At 35.9% G+C, this 22,373-nt stretch overlaps 1 protein-coding gene across 8 annotated transcripts in view; it reads right to left on the reverse strand.

Annotated features, from left to right (window-relative positions):
- Nucleotides 1-22,373, reverse strand: part of ROBO1 (roundabout guidance receptor 1) — a 1,291,095-nt gene that overhangs the window by 130,351 nt on the left and 1,138,371 nt on the right. For 6 of the 8 annotated variants that reach the window (XM_045165076.1, XM_045165073.1, XM_045165072.1 and 3 more), the window contains one exon: nt 19,896-20,053. In XM_045165076.1, the coding sequence (XP_045021011.1) occupies nt 19,896-20,053 (158 nt within the window). Of the gene's footprint in view, nt 1-156; nt 671-796; nt 1,374-19,895; nt 20,054-22,373 lie in introns of those variants that run through there. The other 2 variants (XM_045165082.1, XM_045165079.1) reach the window with 2 other exon arrangements.

Here is a 22,373-nt window from a genome sequence, read left to right on the forward strand (position 1 = left end):
GTCTTTATAGCCTACTTAATGGTAGGACTGAAGTTCACGAGATTTTCACACACAAAACATCTTGTACGACAAAAGGATGCCTAGGTAAATACATACACACTGCAAAGAAATTATGAAAATGACAAATTGAAAACAAATGACTATTCTACATTTTACCTGGTGACATCAAAAGGGAAAGTGTTACAAGGGGAAAAAAACAAAAAACAAAAAACAAACATAAGTTATTGTAGGTCTTTCAACTGTTCTCCTAGGCGTGGAATTGAGAGGAAAAACAGGCAATTAGGATCTCTCCATTGGCATTCCATATTTGCTTGGGCTACATGCATACAAGAGAACATGATCCAATTTCATTTGTTTGCTGGGCCACTTTACAATACCATTTAAAAACCAACATGATTTCTGCCAAGAGTTTAAACACACTCGATCATCAGAGAGAAGCAACAAGAGACTCATGCAGAAAAAAGCAATTATCCCAGTGGGGACACGTGGCTCTCTCCACAGCTTGGGGAGCTGCCAGCTGAGAACACAGGCCTGGGAGAATTGCTGCCTAGGACTATGGCAGCTGCGTTTCTCTGTGATTTTCATTTCTCCAACTAAACTTCTCATTTCTTCCTCATAGCAGTTTATAAATTGGTAGTTGGCTGTTTGATGCTGCAGAAGCACACCTAGGATAATTTGATTATAGACTAACAAGGGCTGTACTGCTAATTGCAGGCAAGTGGGAGCCACCCTGCAGAGAGACATAGTTAAGTTAAAGGGAGAGGATGATTTTCTGTGTGAAAGTGTAAATTATTACCTTTCTGTATATCTAGTTTATATCACCAGATGATCTTGCCATGAATCCTAATTTTAACAAGGAATAATAAAAAAAAAAAAAAAAAAAGGAAGTCCTGTCTTCTTAAAAGACACCTATTTTGCTTGCTTAAGTGTGGTTCAAAGTCAATATGTAGACCTGGGTTTGGCATTTTCTTCTGGACACCATTTTATTGAACCAGTCAACCGGGAAAGCCATCTCTAATTTATTGTATTCCAAACTAGGGACAGACAACTGCTGACTGCCGGTGAAACAGAGAGCAGATGAAACAGTGAGGGCTTTTAGCTGATTCCCCAGGTGTCTGGTTCCCAAGTCATTAAGATCAGAACCCCAAAGTGAATCCTATAAAAAGGAGACAATATAAAAGAGTGGTTTGAGAAGAAAACAGCCTCTGCCAGCCATCCCGGTAAAGTAAGTTAAGTTGATTGATTTTTACCTCTGAAAATTCTACATATTACATGGTAGTATTCTACATGCATATGAGAAATTAATTTAGTTCCCAGCCATTAAAGTTAATGTATTAGTTCCTTCACAGGTCTCATGAAACAATGTCCTGCTGTTTTAAAGGTAAAAACAAAGTCTTATGGGCAATTTTCACTTTCCTACGAAAACAGGATTGCTTTTTATCACCTCTTCCAACCATCTGGCTATAATTCTGAATTTACATACAGTCACTGTTAGGATAGCCTGAAATAAAAATCTATGGAGGAATTATGACTATACTCTAGAAATAAAGATGACAAATGCTCATCATATTTGAGGGGAGAAAATCTCATTTTAAGCACTTGGCTCTTTTGAGTTACATGTCCACCAGCTGAAAATACTTTTCAAACAGTAAGTCCTTTTTTTTTCTCACCACGGGTTCTTACGCTTAGCTCTTTTCTATAGTTTTGGTCCAGTGTGAGAATTTCCCTTACCACCAAATGCCTTGCTAAGATAATGCCTTTTCCAGAGACACTATTTTGTTATTTGTGAAATTTAAATTCACTTATATTATGAAGAAAACATATAATCATGGCAGACAAAGTCCAAACCAAGGCTGAGTATGCAATGGATTTTTGGATTCAGAAATGCAGAATGACTTTATAGAAATGAAGTATAGAAATTAAGTAAGCAGACTTGTTTATGTAAATAAATTTGTAACCTGCAAAAATAAATAAGCAATAAAAGCATTTAATACTTTTTATTTAACATTTAATACTGTTTATTAAGATTCTATACAAGTAGGAAGATCCCTAAAATAAGCCATAAATTGAAATAAACCTGCATCCCTGTTCTGTGGTATTTTAATCTAAAAGAGTCAAGAGAACAAGAAGCGACTTGCATGTGACAAGCTTAATTGATTAATCAGAGTCAGGGCTCATCAGACAGGGTCAGAGATTCAATATCCATATGGTCAGTTGCTTCACTCTCTTTTATTGATCACAAGACTATGCCGGAACGTAGCTCACTTATTTGGCAAATTTGTGCCTCATTTCGTAAGAGACACATGATAAGATAAAGGATGATAGATAAACCCCTCTTCTCCACCACAACACATGGTAAAACAAATGAAAATATATCTACATACTACCTAAGAGAAAGCCAGCGGGATCATTTACACATGTGAGGGACAGAATAGAATCTTGGGGAGAAAGGTCTGAGCTAGGGCTTAAAGGAACTCTTTTTCATGGCTTACATTAATCTTCATAATTATGCACATGTTCTTCTCACTATTTCTAGAGAATTAATGGTCATCTTGTGGATAAATAAATCAAAATAAATGTATCCTGTCCCTTATATTTCTATAGCTATCTGCAAAAACAAAAGTGAAAATGTCTACCTGAAGAGTATTTCAAACACCATTTGGAATGATACATTTGCACCAGTCTTTCTCCAACTATAAACAGTAAAGTTCCCCAGCGAAGACAAAAACATTCTGAACAGAATATACGTGCAAAGTATTAATAGTGTTAAGGACGTCAGTGTTCTGGATGCTCCCAAACCTAAGGCTATAAATTATGTTTGAACTTTGATTTGAAATTCAGAATTTCGTGAATCCTAGGTTTCTTCCATACAAACCGAAATAGGAGGTTTCAGCATTCAGAACTTTTCAGGTAAGGTTCTGATGTTTGTGATATCAGTGAGTGGGAAAATGAAAGAGTAAGATTAAAACCAATAAGAAACAAAAAAACAAAAAATTCTATCTTATGCTTACTGTTTCTCTTCTATATAAAATAGAAATTCTACAGTGGCAAGGAGTTTCTGTATCTCTAGAATCTTGCTCCACTCCCACGGAGAAAGCACACTATCATATCTTTCAAGATTTGAGATGTAGGATACATAGAATTCTTTGATTTTGGTCATCATTTCTTCATTGAAAGGCTTGATATTTGAGAATTTGTTAGAAAGACGCTATTTTCTGTTGCTGTACAGAGAAAAACTCAAAATCTGTTGACCTCATACCAAAGTAATAATACATACATTTAAAGATGCTAACGTTTCAATAGGAGTTTTTAAATGACTTAACAACTGGAAAAACCTGAAAAAAGTTATGTCCTAAGTGTAAAATGCTTTTGGCAGTCTTCTCCTCAAACACATGAAAAATACATCAGTGAATCTGTGGTAAATTTCATAAATGTACTACTGTATTTAAACAACAACCTGGAATATCATTACTGTCATGATTAACGAGAACCATGAGGTAGCAACATGTGCTGTATATATGGCATTGTTGCATGCATCATCATTCATTTTTATAACAGTCTCACAGGTGAGATATATTTTTCTATTAAAGGATGAGAAAACTAATGCTCGGAGCATATCAGAAACTCGCTCCAGATCATTTAGCAAATGACTGGAGTTCATTCTACATAAATCCAAAGTAAAGTTTACCTAGTGCACTTACTTTTGGACAGAAAACAAGAGCTCCTATTTTCTGTGCTTCTTATGCCACAAACTACAAATCAGCAATGTCTCATATAGATTGAGAGACTCAATGGCTTGGGAAAGAAATAGGTACTATTGGTGGATCTCCCTGAGAGCATTAGATTGATGGCCCTCCTTCCATTACAGTCCATATTTAAGCCTGAGTGATCTGAATAGCCAAACTAATTGCCATTAATCCACCTAACTGCCAGTGGAAAAGATGGACCTGTTTACATTTCACATATGCATTTGTTCTTTGTAGGAGAAATCTAGTTAGGTAAGTATCTTACATTAGTTCCTCTATGGAGGGATGGCTCCTTTTTCCATGTAAATATATACTTATTACTGTGACATATTTAAAATTTGAACAGGATATGTATAAGTTTTCCTAAGATGAGAAAATCGGACATGATCTTTTATAAGCATGAAGCATAACACAATATGGTGATACGATGTATTTAGGTGATAGAAGAGTGACACCATGAATGCTAAAAGGCAAAGAAATAAGAAATAATGGATTCCTTAGCAAATGACACTTTATCCACTCAAGGAGACAGAGTTCCATTATTTTCAACTAGTATTATACAGATTGAGTTCAACTGCTTTTGAAATTTTCCTTATACATGATGATGCTCTTAAAGGTGACTTAAACATGAGCCTTTTTCTAGTGTGATCCGCCTTTAAAGCTTCGTGATCACCTAGATTTGTAAGATTTAGGAAGAGAAAACCTGTGCCATCTGTTAGTAATTTTCTTAATGCACACTGGATTATTTTACAAGTGCATGATTTATCATATTATCAAATTCTTCAGGCTTAAGGAGATAAAACTTGAAGTGGTCAGATGTTACTAATAGAGTATTAGTACTTTTAAAGCAACTCGCCTTTAAACAAAAGAAAGGCAGAATCAGCACTAAATTAGACATCAGCCTCAGCATAAGACTTGGGATTATTTTTTGAGAGAGCATCTTTAAAAGTGACAATATGAACAAGATGGAGAAATAGATAAAACCAATTTTAGCCAATTACAGGTAATGAAAAGAAAATTCCAATCCCTTTGCTCAGATTAAAAATAATTTTAAATATAAAGGCTAAAAATAATTTATGTGATTTCTGCAGTTTGAACCATGTTTTAAGGGGAGAATGCTGTATACTCAAATGCATTTTTCAATTTACTACTTTGTTTTTTAAAGATTACAATTCATTCTTCCTGTGGTAAACAGAAAATTATGTCTGGGCCATCATGAGCAAACACTGAAATTACAAGCATTTAGAAAAGTCAACTTTTTAAAAATAGAGAATTTACAAAAAGTATTCTTATATTATTTACATTTTTTCCAAATTATAGGCAAGATTTGTAAGCAAGGTTTTAAGATAAATTTTAAAATGGTATTTCTAGAGAAACATTTCATCCATGATTAATAGAACATCGAAAATAAAACAAACTGGTTGGAACACCATCCTTGAAACCACAAAAAGGCTGTACCTTTAATTTGGCAAACTACTTTAACCTATAATTAAACAAAGTGCTCCCAGACAGTAGTAAAATATCCTTGGCTATTAGGAGGACTGTAATGACCTGATCAAATGTATCAAAGTGATTGGAATGTGAAGAAACCTAGTTGCTTGAATGAGCATGCGTTATGAAGAAGAAACAAAGGGACAACATTTGTAAATCAACTCTCTCAGGGTATCACGCTAATGGGAAATTACTATTACGAGCTCCGTCTCTCACCACGTGTGTTTATTTTGCAGTTACAATACTTATGGTAGTGTACTCCATTGATAATTACTTTGAATTATGAGCTATAACTTTTTCTTAGCTAACCACTCAAATTTCTGAGATGTTTTCTGCTTTCTGGAATATCTTCTCTGATTGAAGGATCCTGGATGCTGAGTGGCTGTGTACATCCACATCAGGTTTTGGTCCAGTGAATTTTAGGACTTGGCTGAATTCCATATCAAAGGTGCCAGGCACTCCTGAAACTAATATTTGGCCGAGACTAGCTTTTGGGAAAATATTCAAAACTATTTCAGAGAAAACATTTTTGGAAAAACAATTCAGAAGGCCAGAAACATTTTGAGAGATTTGAAAGAGTAGTGACAGTCAACATGAACACAAAGCTGGGTTAAAAAATTAACGTTGTACAGTACCAAAACTGTTCAAGAATATTCTGATTTTTCACGTTAGGACTTTCACTCACGTGAAAGTTCATTATATTTTTTAAAAGAAACTTAAAAGTGCTATAGTATATTGTTTCCTGACGTCACCAAAGATTATTTACTAAACTAGAAAACATTCCATCTGGCACTCTTTAGCCTCTGCTACTTTATCTCTGCATCCAAACATACTTGCACCCCCTCTCTGACACTTGAGTCATTTTATATGGACTTACAAGGATTTTATTAGGAATTACAACTAGGTGTCCTAAGGGACCCAGACAAAAATGGGCATGTAGACTATAAATTACAGAGGCCCCAAGAGTATATGTCAGATAGAAGGAGACACATTTTATGTACACTTAAAAAAACTGATCGAAAACAGGATATGCCAGTTTTATCAGTGTTGGTTTTTTAGGGATTGTTTGTTTTATTTTGTCCTCTAAATAATGCAAAAGGGCTCTTTTTCATTCTGAACTTAAACGTCTCTGGTCTCTCCCGTCTCCAAGTTATTAATATTAAAGAGGAGAGAACATTAACTGGAAATGAAGAGAGGACTATTGAAAATAACTACTTTACAATGAGGCTGTTATTGTGATTCTTCAAAATACTCTCACCACTCTGGTTTGGTTCTCATTATATACTTACTAAATAGCGAAGTTATTATTAGCTTAATATTTGCACCAATTAAAGGATGTGATCAAGGTTTACTAATTAATGCAGTTTCAAAAAGGAGCTTCGGACTTCCCCAAAATGGCCATAAGTTAAAATTAGCTTAGTATTTAAATTGCTGTAGTTTATTTTTATTGTTTTGGATGAAATTCTGAGGCAACTTAAGATAGTTACTTAAGATTAATTTAGATATGTTCTTAAAAGCATACTTGATAAAGCAAAAATGTGTAGAGAATTATTCATCAAAGTGACACAAGGTCATGTTTGTACCCAATGGATAAATAATTGAAAATAATATGGGAAAATATTGAAAATAATACTATGATTGGAAATATTGAATTTAGGACACAAAACAAGTAGCAAAATTATATGAAATGAGTCCAGTAAACCACTTTATCTGTGGATTTCTTTTGTTAGGAAACATCTTAAATGTAAGTGTTTCTTTGAGAAGGGGTGATCAGATGTAGTGTGTCATGGCAAAAACAAAACAGGCATCGAGATGTCTGGCTATTACAGCTGACTCATGATATAGATCCATTAATGACTCAGGGCATATCAACTCCCTGGCTTCCTTTTCTTGCTTAAAAATGAAGGGATTTGCCCATTTACAATCTCTTGTCAGCTCCATCTCTAAGATTCTGTGCATATTTGTATGCCACACAGAAATATATTTACTCATATAATTAACCTGTGTAATATCTCTTCCTTATCTTACTAATAAGCCAAAGAAGAAAAGATGCTTTAGAAAAAGAAATGACGTGGATGATACTTCCTTTCCAGTTTATAAGAGAGTAAGAAAATAAATATATAAGTGCATATGAAAATCAAATCAAGTATGTTCAAACTAGCCATTTTTCAGTTCTGTGTATGCTAGAAGACATTGTTCTGATTTATATTTCATTCATTTAATGTCTGAAGAAATATGTATTGGGCTCCAACTATAAGAGAGGAAATATAGGTGGCCCTTAGGTGTCTTATGTATACTAGATAAGTAATATGTAAGTAATGATTTGCAACAGACTAAAAGCAAAATGGTTATCTAAAGGAAAGGGAACTGATAATAGGAAGATAAATTCAGTGTAGAAGTGCAGGGTAGGGTTTTGCAGTAGGCTCCTCTTTAGAACTCAACTTTAAGTTCAAACTTGAAACAAGTGAGTTAGATAAAGAAGGTGTAGGCCTCAAAACATCCCAGACAGAGGGAATAGGATAGGCAAAGACTTTCATAATTTCGTACTGCTAGCTCTTATGATCTAAACTGTTAAATGCACAAGTGAAGTGAAGTTGCTCAGTCGTGTCCGACTCTTTGAGACTACATGGACTATAGCCCACCAGGCTCCTGCGTCAGTCCATGGGATTTTCCAGGCAAGAGTACTGGAGTGGGTTGCCATTTCCTTCTCCAGGGGGATCTTCCCGACCCAGGGATTGAACCCAGGTCTCCCGCATTGTAGGCAGACGCTTTTTACTGTCTGAGCCACCAAGGAAGTCAATACACATCTAACACACAAATAATGAAAATCTAGAGCAATGATCAAATAAATAGACATTGGGATTACATTTATAATTATATTGTGTCTAAACTGATTTGTGTGCTGGAACTGAGAAAGCCTTCTGTTTATTAAAATGTTTTCAAAAGAGTACTTGAGCTTCACAGGTAGTTCTAAGATTTTAGCTTTAGTTTTCTAGTTTCAGCATCCAAACATGAGGAGTGTATGTGTAAATATTTAAATAGAATTACAAGTTTCTGGCAAGTCTCAAGATGTTTCTTGGGATGATAAACCAGCAGTTCTCAACCAGCACACTTCATCTGAATCACAGCATTTCTCAATTCCCCTGAGAAGTGTCCATAACTAGTACTGTTCTTGATGCACAAGAGAAAAATCTATTTATTACACTGAGTGGATGCCTGAGGGCATTAGGGCTTAATTCTCTTGTGGAGTCCCCCATTGGTTATTGCATTTCACAATAAGGATGAACAAAGATTCAAATTAGTTTCTTAATACCAGTAGTAGCCTGAAAAATTACTTACTCATAATATTCACCTGTACTAAGTACTCATGCTGATTCTGTAGAAATTTGTTTTCTCACAGTTGTAAATCAATATAAACAGAAAATTCGATGAGACAAATGCCAAATCTGTTTCATATATACATATATACAAGGTCTTCTTGTTTATTTGGAAAAGTTGAAATTGCTATGGCATAAACAGTTCCTGGTTTTTTCCACCCAGTTTTTGATTGCTGAATATATCCAGAGGTCAGGCAGATATACCAACAATAATGAAAACCAGAATACTGATTACTAATCCATAAAGAGTGTGTCACCATTTAAAATAACATATGTATTTTTTCACTGATTTCCCACAAGGATACTGTAAACTAATACAGGTATTATTAGACAATTCATGTGACAGATGGAAACAATGAAATTTACAGAGATCAAATGTCTATAAAGTCATGCATATAAGTTTTAAAACCTGAATTTATTACATGTCTTATATAAAACTATATTGACTTTTACTAATACACTGGATTTCAGTGATTAAATTTGAAAATTAAGTAGGATAGGACATAAGTTTACTTTTTAACTCATTTCTTTGGTCCCATGATTCATATAATAGATTCATACTGATTAACTTATATTTAAATCATGAATAAAAATTTATTCTTAAAAAAAGATGAAATATATAATGTGCATAACTATGTATGACAGGAAAAAAAATCCTGGTTCAATACACCAGTTTCCTTTGACCTTCACACAACAGAATGACCTATTTACTTTGCAGGAACACAAATTTTAACTTCTCAGGGAAAAGGGGCTCTACGACATCAACTGCATAAAGCATGTTGATTTCCTGTCGGGGAACAGAGGGGAAAAGGAAGCAACAGACACTGAACAATGAAAGAAGTTGGAAGACCAGAGGAAAGCACTGATCGAAGGAAGGGAGGAGGAGCAGATGGCTTAGGAGGGAGACATGTGGGAATTGGGGGGAAAGGAAGCAATTGGCAAGGAGAGGGCTGAATGCCAAATTTATGAAGGATCTGGAGGACCCTGGGGATCTGGATGGGATGTGAGTCAGCTGCTTTTTACCAAAATATCACACCAACAAGGGAAATCAAAGAAGCCTACAAAGACACACAGGAAGCAGAGAAGGACTGGAAAAAGAACTGATGACATATTGCATTCTAACAATTGTACCTCTTAGCATGGGGAATGGGAGGTGTTAAATCATCTTTTATGTATAACTGAATTTTTCTCCGAACTTCACTAATGATTTTCAAACCTTTAACTTGCTTATGAAAGAAATGATACAGATACAACTCTTCTATTTAAACCACATTTTACTGATACCCTGTATTGGTGTGTTTTCTCATTCATATATAAATCAATTACTTTCAACCATCTATAGGGTGACCAGCTGTCTCAGTTTTCTGTTAACTAAAGGTTATTTTCCTGGGCCTGGGATTTTCGGTGCTCACACTAGGACAGTTCCCTGCAAACCAGGATGGTCAATCATCTTATCTAAGTTAAAACCTTAAGAAAAGACCACTAAATGCCCTTGCTCTTCATGCTAAGACATACAGACACTGAAATTTTCCCCACATTTTTCAAAGAAGAATGAATACGATCTTAATACAGGGATATGATAAGTAGATGAAATTGACAATACAATGGTTTCTGGACTATGGCTTTGATAAGAATAAGTAACATAATGAAAGCATTTCTTTATAATTTATTTTTTTCAACTAAGTAACAAAAAGTCTGTAAGACATATAACGTATTTGTAGCAGGCTGCTTTGAGGACAGGTAAGAAAAAAATTAAAATTAAAGCACAGCTTATCTCAAAAAATAAGACAAGTCATTTAAAAATGCTATGTCATAAAGCCACAAAGAAGATGGAAACAATATGTATTATTCATCTCTAAATTTTAACTTAAAAGTTAAGAGTTTAAAACATGAAAGTCTTTTAAACTCTTCTTTTAAATGCTAAAATGACATAATTCTGGGTAATGACAGTAAAAGGTTATTTGGAAGAAAATTATCTGGAATTTCAGAAATGAGTCCAGAATGTTTACCATCTACACTGTATTGTTACTATTTAGCTTTTACAACATTTTATTGTATTTATATTAAATTGCAAAGCTACTACATCAATATTTTTATTTAATTTCCCATTCATTTAATTTCTCATAATTGCTTTATTTTTCTGCAATAACTTTTGATGTGTGTACAGCTGATGAAATTATAATCTAGCTAATCCACAAATTGCACAATGAACTATATAGTCATTTAAATCATTCTCTGACTCATTCCCTTTTAATATAAATCCTTCTTTCCTTAAATGCCAAATGGTGAAGAGTCATTTACTATCCTCTTTAGAAAATCTCCTAATATCTTTTGAGGAAAGACCTCTACTGTCCAGAATAAATGGTTTTAGTTTATTTGAACCTTTAGTTAAATTATAACTGGTTTAGTTGAACTTATTTGATTGAACTTGGCCATTTATAGGTCATCTTTTGTGAACATACCAAACTTCAAATTTTATAGATCTTTGTTATATTACAGTTGTTATTACTGGACATAATATGGACTAATTCTCAAATGTATCTAGTTTCAAAACCACTATAACCTCCACTGTGTGAACTAATCTCTCCAGACCCTTACAAACTCAAAGACAATATTTCACAGTGGAGAATAAGAGTTGCTGCGATTCTGAGTTGAAATCTGCACTAATAGCAAATTCTCAGAGTCTTTATATATGTGGAAAAATCTATAGAACTTTTAGAAAATGCTGTCAGTAAACAAAAGGCAGGTGTCTCCACAGCCAGTTCAGAGTTAACCACTGCATTAGGAAATTTTAGTATTTATGTGACAGGCTTGCTGTGAGGATAAAATGGACAATATATATATATATATATATATATATATATATAGTGCTTAGAATGGGGCCTGGCACATACTAAGTGTGGCATTAAGTGTTTAATGTCAATATCCCCTTCATCATAATCATTATCACTAGCACTAGCCTCCTCCTTGTCTCCCTTAAGACACAATTGACAGGTGTGAGTGTAACATAATGGAAAGAACATAGCTTATTCACTGAGTTTCAAAGGGGATTAAATGAGATAATATAAAATCTGTACATGGCAGTGCTCAACATACAATAGCTACTGTTATTATTATAGTAAGGTAGTAAATTGTTGGTGTCCTTACAATAACCAATAATCAGGGACTTCCCTACAGCTCAGATGGTAAAGAATCTGCCTGCAATACAGGAGACCTGGGTTCAATCCCTGAGTCAGGAAGATCCCCTGGAGAAGGAAATGGCAACCCACTCCAGTATTCTTGCCTGGAGAATTCCATGGACAGAGGAGCCTGGTGGGCTACAGTCCATGGGATCGCAAAGAGTCGGACACAACTGAGCAACTAACACACACACACACACACAAGTATTATTGCATCACTGATGCAATGGACATGAACTTGGGCAAGCTTCAGGTGATGGTGAGGGACAGAGAGGCTTGGTATGCTGCAGTCCATGGGCTGACAAAGAGTTGGACACGACTGCGATATTTAACAATAACTATTGTGGGGCTTTCCTGGTGGCTCAGCAGTAAAGAATTCACCTGCAATTCAGGCAACTCAGGTTGAATCTGTGGGTCAGGAAGATCCCCTGGAGGAGGAAATGGCAGCTCACACCAGTATTCTTGCCTGAGAAATCCCATGGACAGAGGAGCCTGGCAGGCTACAGTCCATGGGGTCACAAAAGACTGGCACATGACTTAACAACTAAACAACACAAGTACTACTGAATACCTTAAATCATTTAACTTATGAATAATTTGTTTTTATGCTTATAAATGAATTAAATAAATTTTATTTATATCTTCTATGAGAGATGGGCTATTTCCTTCTGATATTATGCCTGCCATACCTGTAGCTACCATCAAGAGAATGTTTATTTGTAGAGAAACAACAAAAAGATATGGGAAACATGCCGCAGACATTGAACAATTGTGTGACTCTCCCAAAACTAGCATGATTTTAACATACTTATCTTTTTACTAAGGTAACAATATTAAAATTACCCCAGGTCTACAAATTTAAAATAAATGGCACATTTTTAAAGAAGCTTAATACCATTTCACAATATTTTGGCACTAGTAAGTTTCTATTCTCTTTTTACCAATGATGATTCACTCCGTTCAGAAGCTCAAAATCATGCTAACAACTTTTTCTTGACCTTTTTGGGTCTACTTGTCACCAACATAATTCTGTACTTGACAATCTTTACACACACTTATGCCCTTTTGTAGTCTTGGAATTTATCTGTGGTATATAGTTTCAACTGTATGTATCTTTTTCTTTAATTCAAGGGCAATTTTAGTTTTTTTGCTTGAACACAGATGTCTTCCCTCAATATATGGTATTGTTTCCCCCAATCTTATTAATAACATTCTCAGTTTTCCACTCATACAAAATAATCTTGAGGGGATTCCCTGCTGGATCAGTGATTAAGAATCCTCCTGCTAATGCAGGAGACACAAGTTTGATTCCTGATCCGGGAGGATCCCACATGCTGAGGAGCAACTAAGCCTGCGCACCACAACTATTTAGCTTGTGCTCCACTCACTGCAACTACTGAAGTCTGTGCACCCTAGAGCCCACGCTTGGAAACAAGAGAAGCCACCGGAATGAGAGGTCTGCACACCACAACAATGAGCAGCCACCACTCACTGCAACTAGAGAAAAGCCCATGCAGCAATAAAGAACCAGCACAGCCAAAAAAAAATGAATACTTTTTAAAAAATCTTGAATTTAACTACAATATTTCTAAAACATAGTGAAATAAAAGCAATATATCACTTTTTATAAAGTATATTTAAATGTTCTACAGCAAAAAAAAAAAAGTCTTAGGTACTCTAATTCATTTCTATGGGAAAAATTCATTTATTAATAATAATGGTTATGTCTAAGTTTCAGATATATGGAGTAAATCTATTTAATCCAGCCTTCCCTTCTGTTTCTCATTCTCAATATAAATACTCAGGTTTGGGTGGGGGAAGACAAGAAAGAAAGAACACTAGAGACAAAAACCATCTAATGCCTCTTTCAAATTATTCTAAGAAATACATGCCAAAAAAGTTCTAAAAGATTCTCCTCTCAGGTAGGAAAATAAGAAAATGCTTTTTATATATTCCTGGTTTATAATCATCATAGATCCAAAATCTGGCTTGGAATACTGGTCAGGGTAAAAAGAAATGACTTAGAACATCAAAAAATGCAGGTGCAGTTACAATTCAATTACATATTTTCCTTTTTTGTAGGGTGTGGCTTTGTTCCTACAGCTGGGAGCGTTGTACTTTAAATTTTCAACAAAGAAAGCCACCACATTAAAGAACTCTAGAAATTCCTATAACCAAAACTGTAGCAATAATCATGCAATCTTCATATGTCTTTCATAAAGATAATATGTGCTTTAATCTCCTGTTTGTCTGTACTCAACACATTTGGCAAAGTACTTGGACAATAGAAATGAAAACAATCATTCAAGAACAAAGCTGAGGAAAGAAGAACCACAAAAAATATCTAATAACCAACATCTCTTAAGAATTTACTTTGCATTTTTGAAAAAAAAGAATTAGAATTAACATCAGGCATTATGTTTCTGTTTTAAGTTTTTGTTTTAATTACTCAATTTTAGTTTGCCTAAGGGAAGAAAATCCAACAAAAACAATTATGATCTAAATAAGAGCAGTAATTTTGTATACAAACTGCTGGTTTTTCATCATGTCCCTGCATGTATAAATGTGCTTTTTTACCTCCAGTGTTTTATCAGTTTAACAGTCATAATTTACACAAAACACACAGATGGTTTTAGAAACAGTAAAAGTTTCAAAATGTTACAACTTGCTGGCATATGGAATACTATCATGGATCATCATGTTGGCAGCATTTAAATGATTTTAAAATTATTTATACATTAACATCTTGGCATTGTTTCATAGTCATAGGTTATTTCAACATTAAAGTGTTTGATTCTTGATAGGAGATGCTTTTTATTCTGATTTTAAGCTACTAATGTGTGGATGCATTGGTGCCCTTTATTTACAGGATAGCATCTTCTAGACAGTAAAATGTACATGAAAATTCTATAATAAAGCACTCTGGCATAAACCACAACATTTCTTCTAGTTTAATATATAAAAGGAAGTTCCAAGAATTTTTTAAAAAATAAAATTTACCGTAGCAGTTTTATACTTTTGCCACAAAAAAATGCATAGATACATATATATGCATACACACAAAACAAAACCTTTAAGATTAACTTAGACTTTCAAAATGGGATGCTACAACACCTTTATGTTTTAACTATTTTATTAGATGCAATACAGAAAGAATTGGCTATACAATTTTAATGTGCCTGATTTCAATCTTTCCAATTTCCTTTGAACCAGTTCAGTGAGTTTTAATCCCACTATTAAACTGAAACTGCTATTGTTAAGATCATTAATGACCACCAAGTTGTCGATTCCAATGGTCAATCTCCATCCTTCCATTACCTGATCTACAGGCTGCAACAGACTCAGTCACTGCAACCTCCTTAAAGCACTATCTTCAGTTGGCCACCCTTGTGGTTTTCTTCTTTTCTTACTGACTGACTGCTTCCTTTCAGTCTCCATTGCTCTTTCTGCCTCTTTTCCCTGTATAATCACTATGTATAATCACTCCCTTGGTGATTTCAGTCTCCTGTTATTTAAGTAATATGTACATGCTGATGATGCCCATATTCATTAAGATAGGCTAATGAGTCTCTGCTAAGAAATTCACTGTGATTTACTACAACAAAAACTTATTTCTCCTTCTTTCTACATGACCACAGGGGAAGACAGGAGTGTGAGGTGGAAAGTTCTGCTACACCTAACTCAGGCACCCAGGCTCTTTGGGTGTCCTGGAACATGTGTCTTCCTTGGTTCAGTTCAGCTCAGTCACTCAGTTGTGACCGACTCTTTGCGACCCCATGAACCGCAGCACGCCAGGGCTCTCTGTCCATCACCAACTCCCGTAGTCAACCCAAACCTATGTCCTTGGTTGCCACATGGTAAAGAGAAAGAGTGCTGGAGGCTCACTCACTAGTATTTAACATCTTTAATTTTCACTCTTAGCTCATGAAGCTGAACCAGCCAAATGGGTTTGCCCCAGAGCAAGGAAACTGAGAAGCAGAACCTTTCTTCTGCCCAGAAGGAGGGGAGGACTCCCTGGTAATGAGTACTAGTTTTGTCTACCACAACTCAAATTTTTCTCCAACCTCAACCTCAACTCTGATGTTCTGACTCATGTTTCCAACTGCCCATCTGACGTTTATACTTGGATATCCAATAAGAATTTCAAAATCACAATGTCTAAAACTGAGCTCCTGATACTTCCCATTTCAAATCTTCTCTTTCTACCATTAATGGCATCTTTGTCAATGGCATCTTGACCTTTTCAGTTACTCAGACCAATGGACTAAGATAACCCTTTTCTTTTTCTCACAAGCCACATCCAATCTTTTAGCAAATTCTGTTGGCAATTGCTTCACAGCAGATCCAGAACATAACCTTTCCTCTTCAACTACCTCCTAAGAGAGATTACTGAAAAAGCTCCTACTGTTCTCAGCCATTACCATTCTTTACTGTGTACTCCAGAGAGTGGAGGACTCTTCTGAGAAATCTCTGATACTTCACACCTTGTTCTGAGGGGAAGTGAAACTATTTACAAGGACTACAAGGTCCTAGATAGTCTGGTTAGATTTTTTTTTTCTTAATTTTTATTGGAGTACAATTGCTTCACAATGTTATGTTAGTTTCTGCATACAGCACAGTGCACCAGTTACACATACACACACAGTCACTCTTTAAGACTCTTTTCCCATATAGGCCATTGCAGAGCACAGAGTAGAGTTCCCAGTGCTATACAATGGGTCCATATTAGTTATCTATTTTATATACAGTAGGTGTATATGTCAACCCCAATCTCCCAGTTTCTCCCTCCCTGCCTTCTCTTACTCATAACCATAAGTTTTGTTTCTACATACATTTGTAACTCTATCTCTGTTTTGTAAATAAGTTCATTTGTACCTTTTTTTTAGACCCCACATGTAAAGTGATATTATATGATATTTGTCCATCTCTGTCTGACTTAATTTCACTCAGTATGACAATCTCCAGGTCCCTTACCTGCCTCCTGAGAAACCTGGATGCAGGACAAGAAGCAATAGTTAGAACTAGACATGGAACAATGGACTGGCTCCAAATTAGCGAAAGGAGCATGTCAAGGATGTATATTGTCACCTGGGTTATTTAACTTCTATGCAAAGTACATCATACAAAATGCCAGGCTGGATGAATCATAAGCTGGAATCAAGATTGCAGGGAGAAATATCAACAACTTCAGATATGAAGATGATATAACTTTAATGGCAGGAAGAAGTTCTTGTGGAAGGTGAAAAGATAAGAGTCAAAAAGCTGGCTTAAAACTCAACATTAAAAAACTAAGATCATGGCATCTGGTCCTATCACTTCATGGCAAATAGATGGGGAAAATGTGGAAATAGTGTTAGATTTCATTTTCTTGGGCTCCAAAATCAATGTGGAATGGTGACTGCAACTGAAAAATTAAAAGATACTTGTTACGTGGAAGGATAGCTATGACAAAGCTAGACAGTATATTAAAAAGCAGAGATATTACTTTGTTGACAAAGGTTCATATAGTTAAAGGTATGGTTTTTCCAGTAGCCACATATGGATATGAGAGTTGGACCATAAAGAAGGCTGAGTGCCGAAGAATTGATGCTTTTAAACTATAATGCTGGAGAAGACTCTTGAGAATCCCTTGGACAGCAAGGAGATCAAATCAGTCAGTTCTGAAGGAAATCAATCCTGAATATTCATTGGAAGGACTGATGCTGAAGCTGAAGCTCCAATACTTTGGCCACCTGATGTGAAGATCTGACTCAATGAAAAAACCCTGATGCTGGGAAAAACTGAGGGCAAGAGGAGAAGTGGGGGACAGAAGATGAGACGGTTGGATGGCACCACTGACTCAATGGACATGAGTTTGAACAAACATAGGGAGACAGTGATGGACAGAGAAGCCTGGCGTCCCGCAGTTCATGGGTCTCAAAGAGTCGGACACAACTGAGCTACTGAACGACAACAGCAACCATTTTGCTATTTTGTTCTTTTTTATGACTAGTTGCCATCCTTGATGCCATCTCCTACAAATCTCCCTTTGCTCATTCTGCTCCATCCACAATGACTATTCTGCATTTTGTTTTGAATGTTAGAGTTACATCCTGACTTAGGGTCTTTGAACTTAACTATTTTGTCTGAGCACTCTCTCTTTATCCCTCCTTTAGTTTTTTTCACATCTTCATATAAAATATTACTTGTCCTCTCTTAATATTTAAAATTGAAATTCTCCCCAATCCTAATTAATCTGTCTACCACATCATTATTTGTATAGGACTTATTATAGTCTAATACACTACATGTTATGCTATCTATTATGGTTTTACCTGTATAATTAATCACAGAATATAGCTTCAGAAGGGTATTGCCAGATTTCTGTTAATGCTGCATCTCCAATGCTGAGAAATTTAGCATTAATTTGTATTAAACACAGACAGGAGACAGCTGAGGAGGAGATGGATAATAATGATGTTAATGAGTTTGAATTATTAGGGAGGGAAATAGAAATTACAGGTAAGAGTCATCAAATGACTTAAAATATATTTTTAAAGGAAAAAATTATCTTAATTTTCCGTAAGTCTAAAAGGAATCTGTTATCAATAACAAAAGGAGCATTTGGCCCTGAACTCTATTCCCCTGTGTTCTTGATTCTTTTCCCCCAAATCAGTGTTTCCGCATATGAGACATCAGAAGCCACTTTGCTATGTGGCTTTTCAGCATCTCATAAAAGTAGAGCTATGTCCTTCTCACACTAATTCCTAAAATTAAATCATTTGAGAAGCTCATGCTAATTAAGATCAGTGCAGGAAAAAAAAAAATATTTGTTTTACTTTAAGGTCTCTAAATCCCTGTCCACCACAACTCTCTCTCTCTTTTTTTTTTTTCCGCCACTTAATTTTCATACTGATCTGCTAACTAGTGGTTCAGACACAGTACAAGCATTTATTAGGATTACGTGGTCCTATACGATTATTATAACTTTTTTCTTCAACATTAGCGAAGACCTTTGCTTTACACACACATTCTCCTGGGAAACTTTAAATCTTGGTCCATAAATTCACAAGGAGATCAAACCAGTCAATCCAAAATGAAATCAATCCTGAGCATTCATTAAATAGCTGATGATGAAGCTGAAGCTCCAATGCTTTGGCCACCTGATGCGAAGAGCTGACTCATTAGAAAAGACCCTGATGCTGGGAAAGATTGAAGGCAGAAGGAGAAGTGGACAACAGAGGACAGAAGATGATATGGTTGGATGGTATCACTGACTCAATGGACATGAGTTTGAACAAGCTCCCAGAGATGGTGAAGAACAGTGAAGCCTTGCATGCTGCAGTCAATGGGGTCACAAAGAATCAGCCATGACTGAGCAACTGAACAACAGCAACATCAACAACAACAACAAAAAACAGTAAAGGCGAATATTGTGCAGTCATAGAATCAACGAGAGTTCAGTTACTTAGGTACTTTGGTCAATTCCTTGTAAGGCAGAAAAAGCAAAGAAGTCTCATAGAATTGCTGTTAACAAGAAAAAAAAATGCATCATTACTTATTACAGATGGCTTACTTCTCTACTCGCATCACAGCAGAAATTCAAAATCCAATAATCAGGTCACATTATTTTATTTTGCAATGAGGCCAATCCATCATAACCATCATTCAGAATAAGATTTTACTTTTCAGAAATGACATCAAACTCTATAGAACACAAAAGCAATTTAAAAAGGCGAAAGATAAAAATTCTGAAGTGACTTAAGCTTCTTTCTGGAAATTATACTGTATTTCTGAATTCTATTTATAATTTTTTGCTATAACATCTAGAAATGGGATATGACCAGAGTTACTAAAATAATTATGTGATACATAGAAGTGTTAACTCTCAGACAGTAAAATCAAAGTTTTCTTTTACTGAGTAGCAAACTAAACAACATGCATATTCCTTTTATTTTTATGTCAATACAGGGAGAATGAAAACATTTCTTTTAAAGAAGAATTGAAAATGAGAGCTGTTGCAGTCCTGTGTTTAAAAGAATCCACGTTTTTCTCTTTTTCTTTGTTGGAGATCCATACAGTTAGATTTATAAATGTTCCCCACTGCTGAATTAAATACTCACAGTTATTCTTTCATCTTTATCATCCAGTGGAGAGCCATCTTTCTTCCATGAAATGGTGGGCTCGGGATGGCCTCGTGGGGGCTGGCATTCCATCACTGCAGGCTCTCCCACGGCCACCATGACATCGGAAGGGTTCTGTCTGAAGTCATCCCGTAGTACTGTAGAAACAAGATTAAATCATTACACTCAATGCTGATATATACAGCCCTTATCTCTGAACTTCACAAAGGAGATATTTATTATAGTAAACAACTACTAACAGCTATCTCAATACATCCTGGAAAATCTATATCTACTTACAGACGTATGCAGTTTAATAATGATATCTGGCCTTACACACACAATGGGGATAATTTGATATTCTTCATAGGCCAGTGGGCAAGTGTTTTCTGCTGCCTAGTACCCTGACAGCATCTGGCTTATCTCTTCCTTGCATTTTTTCTCTGACTACTGCCCACATTGTCTCATCCATATACTAATGAATATAATTGAATCCTCCTTTTACTTACATGACACATTGGGGCAATGCTTTCTATTATTAAATAAATACACATGCAAGCAAAACTATTAAAGCAAAATATACTTCCAACATGGATTTGATTGAGGTATTTTAAAGATATTTCAAACTAGTGTATTAGAGTATCTAATCACTACAATTTAAATATGCCCATTATAAAAACTTTAGACATATTTGCAAAATTACTAAATTCAAAATACTGTGTGTTTTCCATTATCACTGAGTGAGGGGCAATGTTAAAAGGCAGCAATGATGACACTGGCATTGCTACCAACAATGTCATCTTGTATATTCTGTATTTGTCAGTTTTTGTGGATTTGGTAGGGGGTACATATTAATAATAGAAGAAAACAACAAAAGCGGAAAGACTACAGATCTCTTAAGGAAAATCTGAACCATCAAGGGAGCATTCCACCCAAAGGCACAATAAATGATAAAAATGGCAGAGACCTAGTAGATGCTGAAGGAGTCAAGAAGAGATGGAAAGAATACATGGAAGAAGTATATAAAAAATATCTTAATGAACCAGATTACTATGGTGGTGTGGTTAGTCACCCAGAGCCAGACATTCTGGAGTGAGAAGTCAAGTGAGCCTTAAGAAGCACTGCTGTTAATAAAGCTACTGAATGTGATCAAATTCCAGCAGAGCTATTCAAATCCCAAAAGGATGATGCCATCAAGGTTTTGCATTCATTATGTCAGCAAATCTGGAAGAAACAGCAGTGGCCACAGGACTGGTAAAGGTCAGTCCTCATCCCAGTTCCCAAGAAGGGTAGTACTGAAGAATGTGCTAACCATTGGACAATCACACTCATCTACCATGCTAGTAAGGTCAGTTTCCAAGAAGGGTAGTACCGAAGAATGTGCTAACCATTGGACAATCACACTCATCTACCATGCTAGTAAGGTCATACTTAAAATCTTGCATGTTAGGCTTCAGCATTATGTGAACCAAGAACTTCCAGATGTCCAACCTGGGTGTAAAAAAGGAAGAGGAACTAGAGATCAAATTGCCAACATTCACTGGATTATAGAGAAAGCAAGGGAAATTCAGAAAAACATCTATCTCTGTTTTATTGACTACGCTAAAGCCTTTGACTGTGTGGATCATGACAACTAGAGAGATGGGAATACCTGTCTCCTGAGAAACCTGTATGCGGGGCAAGAAGCAACAGTTAGAACCCTGTATGGAACAATTGATTGGTTCAAGATCGAGAAAGGAGTACAGGGCTGTCTGTTGTCACCAAGTCTGTTTAACCTATATGCTGAGCCCATCATGAGAAATGCTGGGCTGGATGAGTTACAAGTTGGAATCAAGATAGGCAGGAGAAACATCAACAACCTCAGATATGCGGATTATACCACCCTAATGGCAGAAAGCAAAAAGGAACTAAAGAGTCTAAACAAAAGGAATTAAAGATGAGGGTGAAGGAAGAGAGTGAAAGAGCAGGCTTAAGACTAAATATTAAAAAACTAAGATCATGGCATCCGGCCTCATTGCTACTGCTAAGTCACTTCAGTCATGTTCGACTCTGTGCGACCCCATAGACAGCAGCCTACCAGGCTCCTCCATCCCTGGGATTCTCCAGGCAAGAACAGTGGAGCGGGTTGCCATTTCCTTCTCCAAGGCATGAAAGTAAAAAGTGAAAGTGAAGTCGCTCAGTTGTGTCCAACTCTTCGCGACCCCATGGACTGCAGCCTACCAGGCTCCTCCATCCATGGGATTTTCCAGGCAAGAGTACTGGAGTGGGGTGCCATTGCCTTCTGGCCCCATTACTGCATGGCAAATAGAAGGGGAAAAGGTGGAAGTAGTGACAAATTTCCTCTTCTTGGGCTCCAAGATCACTGTGGACGGTGACTGCAGAAGACAATTGCTTCTTGGCAGGAAAGCAATGACAAACCTAGACTGTGTTGAAAAGCAGACACATTACTCTGCCGACAAAGGTCTGTATTGTCAAGGC

The sequence above is a fragment of the Bubalus bubalis genome, chromosome 1 (genome assembly GCF_019923935.1).
Source record: "Bubalus bubalis isolate 160015118507 breed Murrah chromosome 1, NDDB_SH_1, whole genome shotgun sequence".
In the NCBI taxonomy this organism is placed as follows: Eukaryota; Metazoa; Chordata; class Mammalia; order Artiodactyla; family Bovidae; genus Bubalus; species Bubalus bubalis.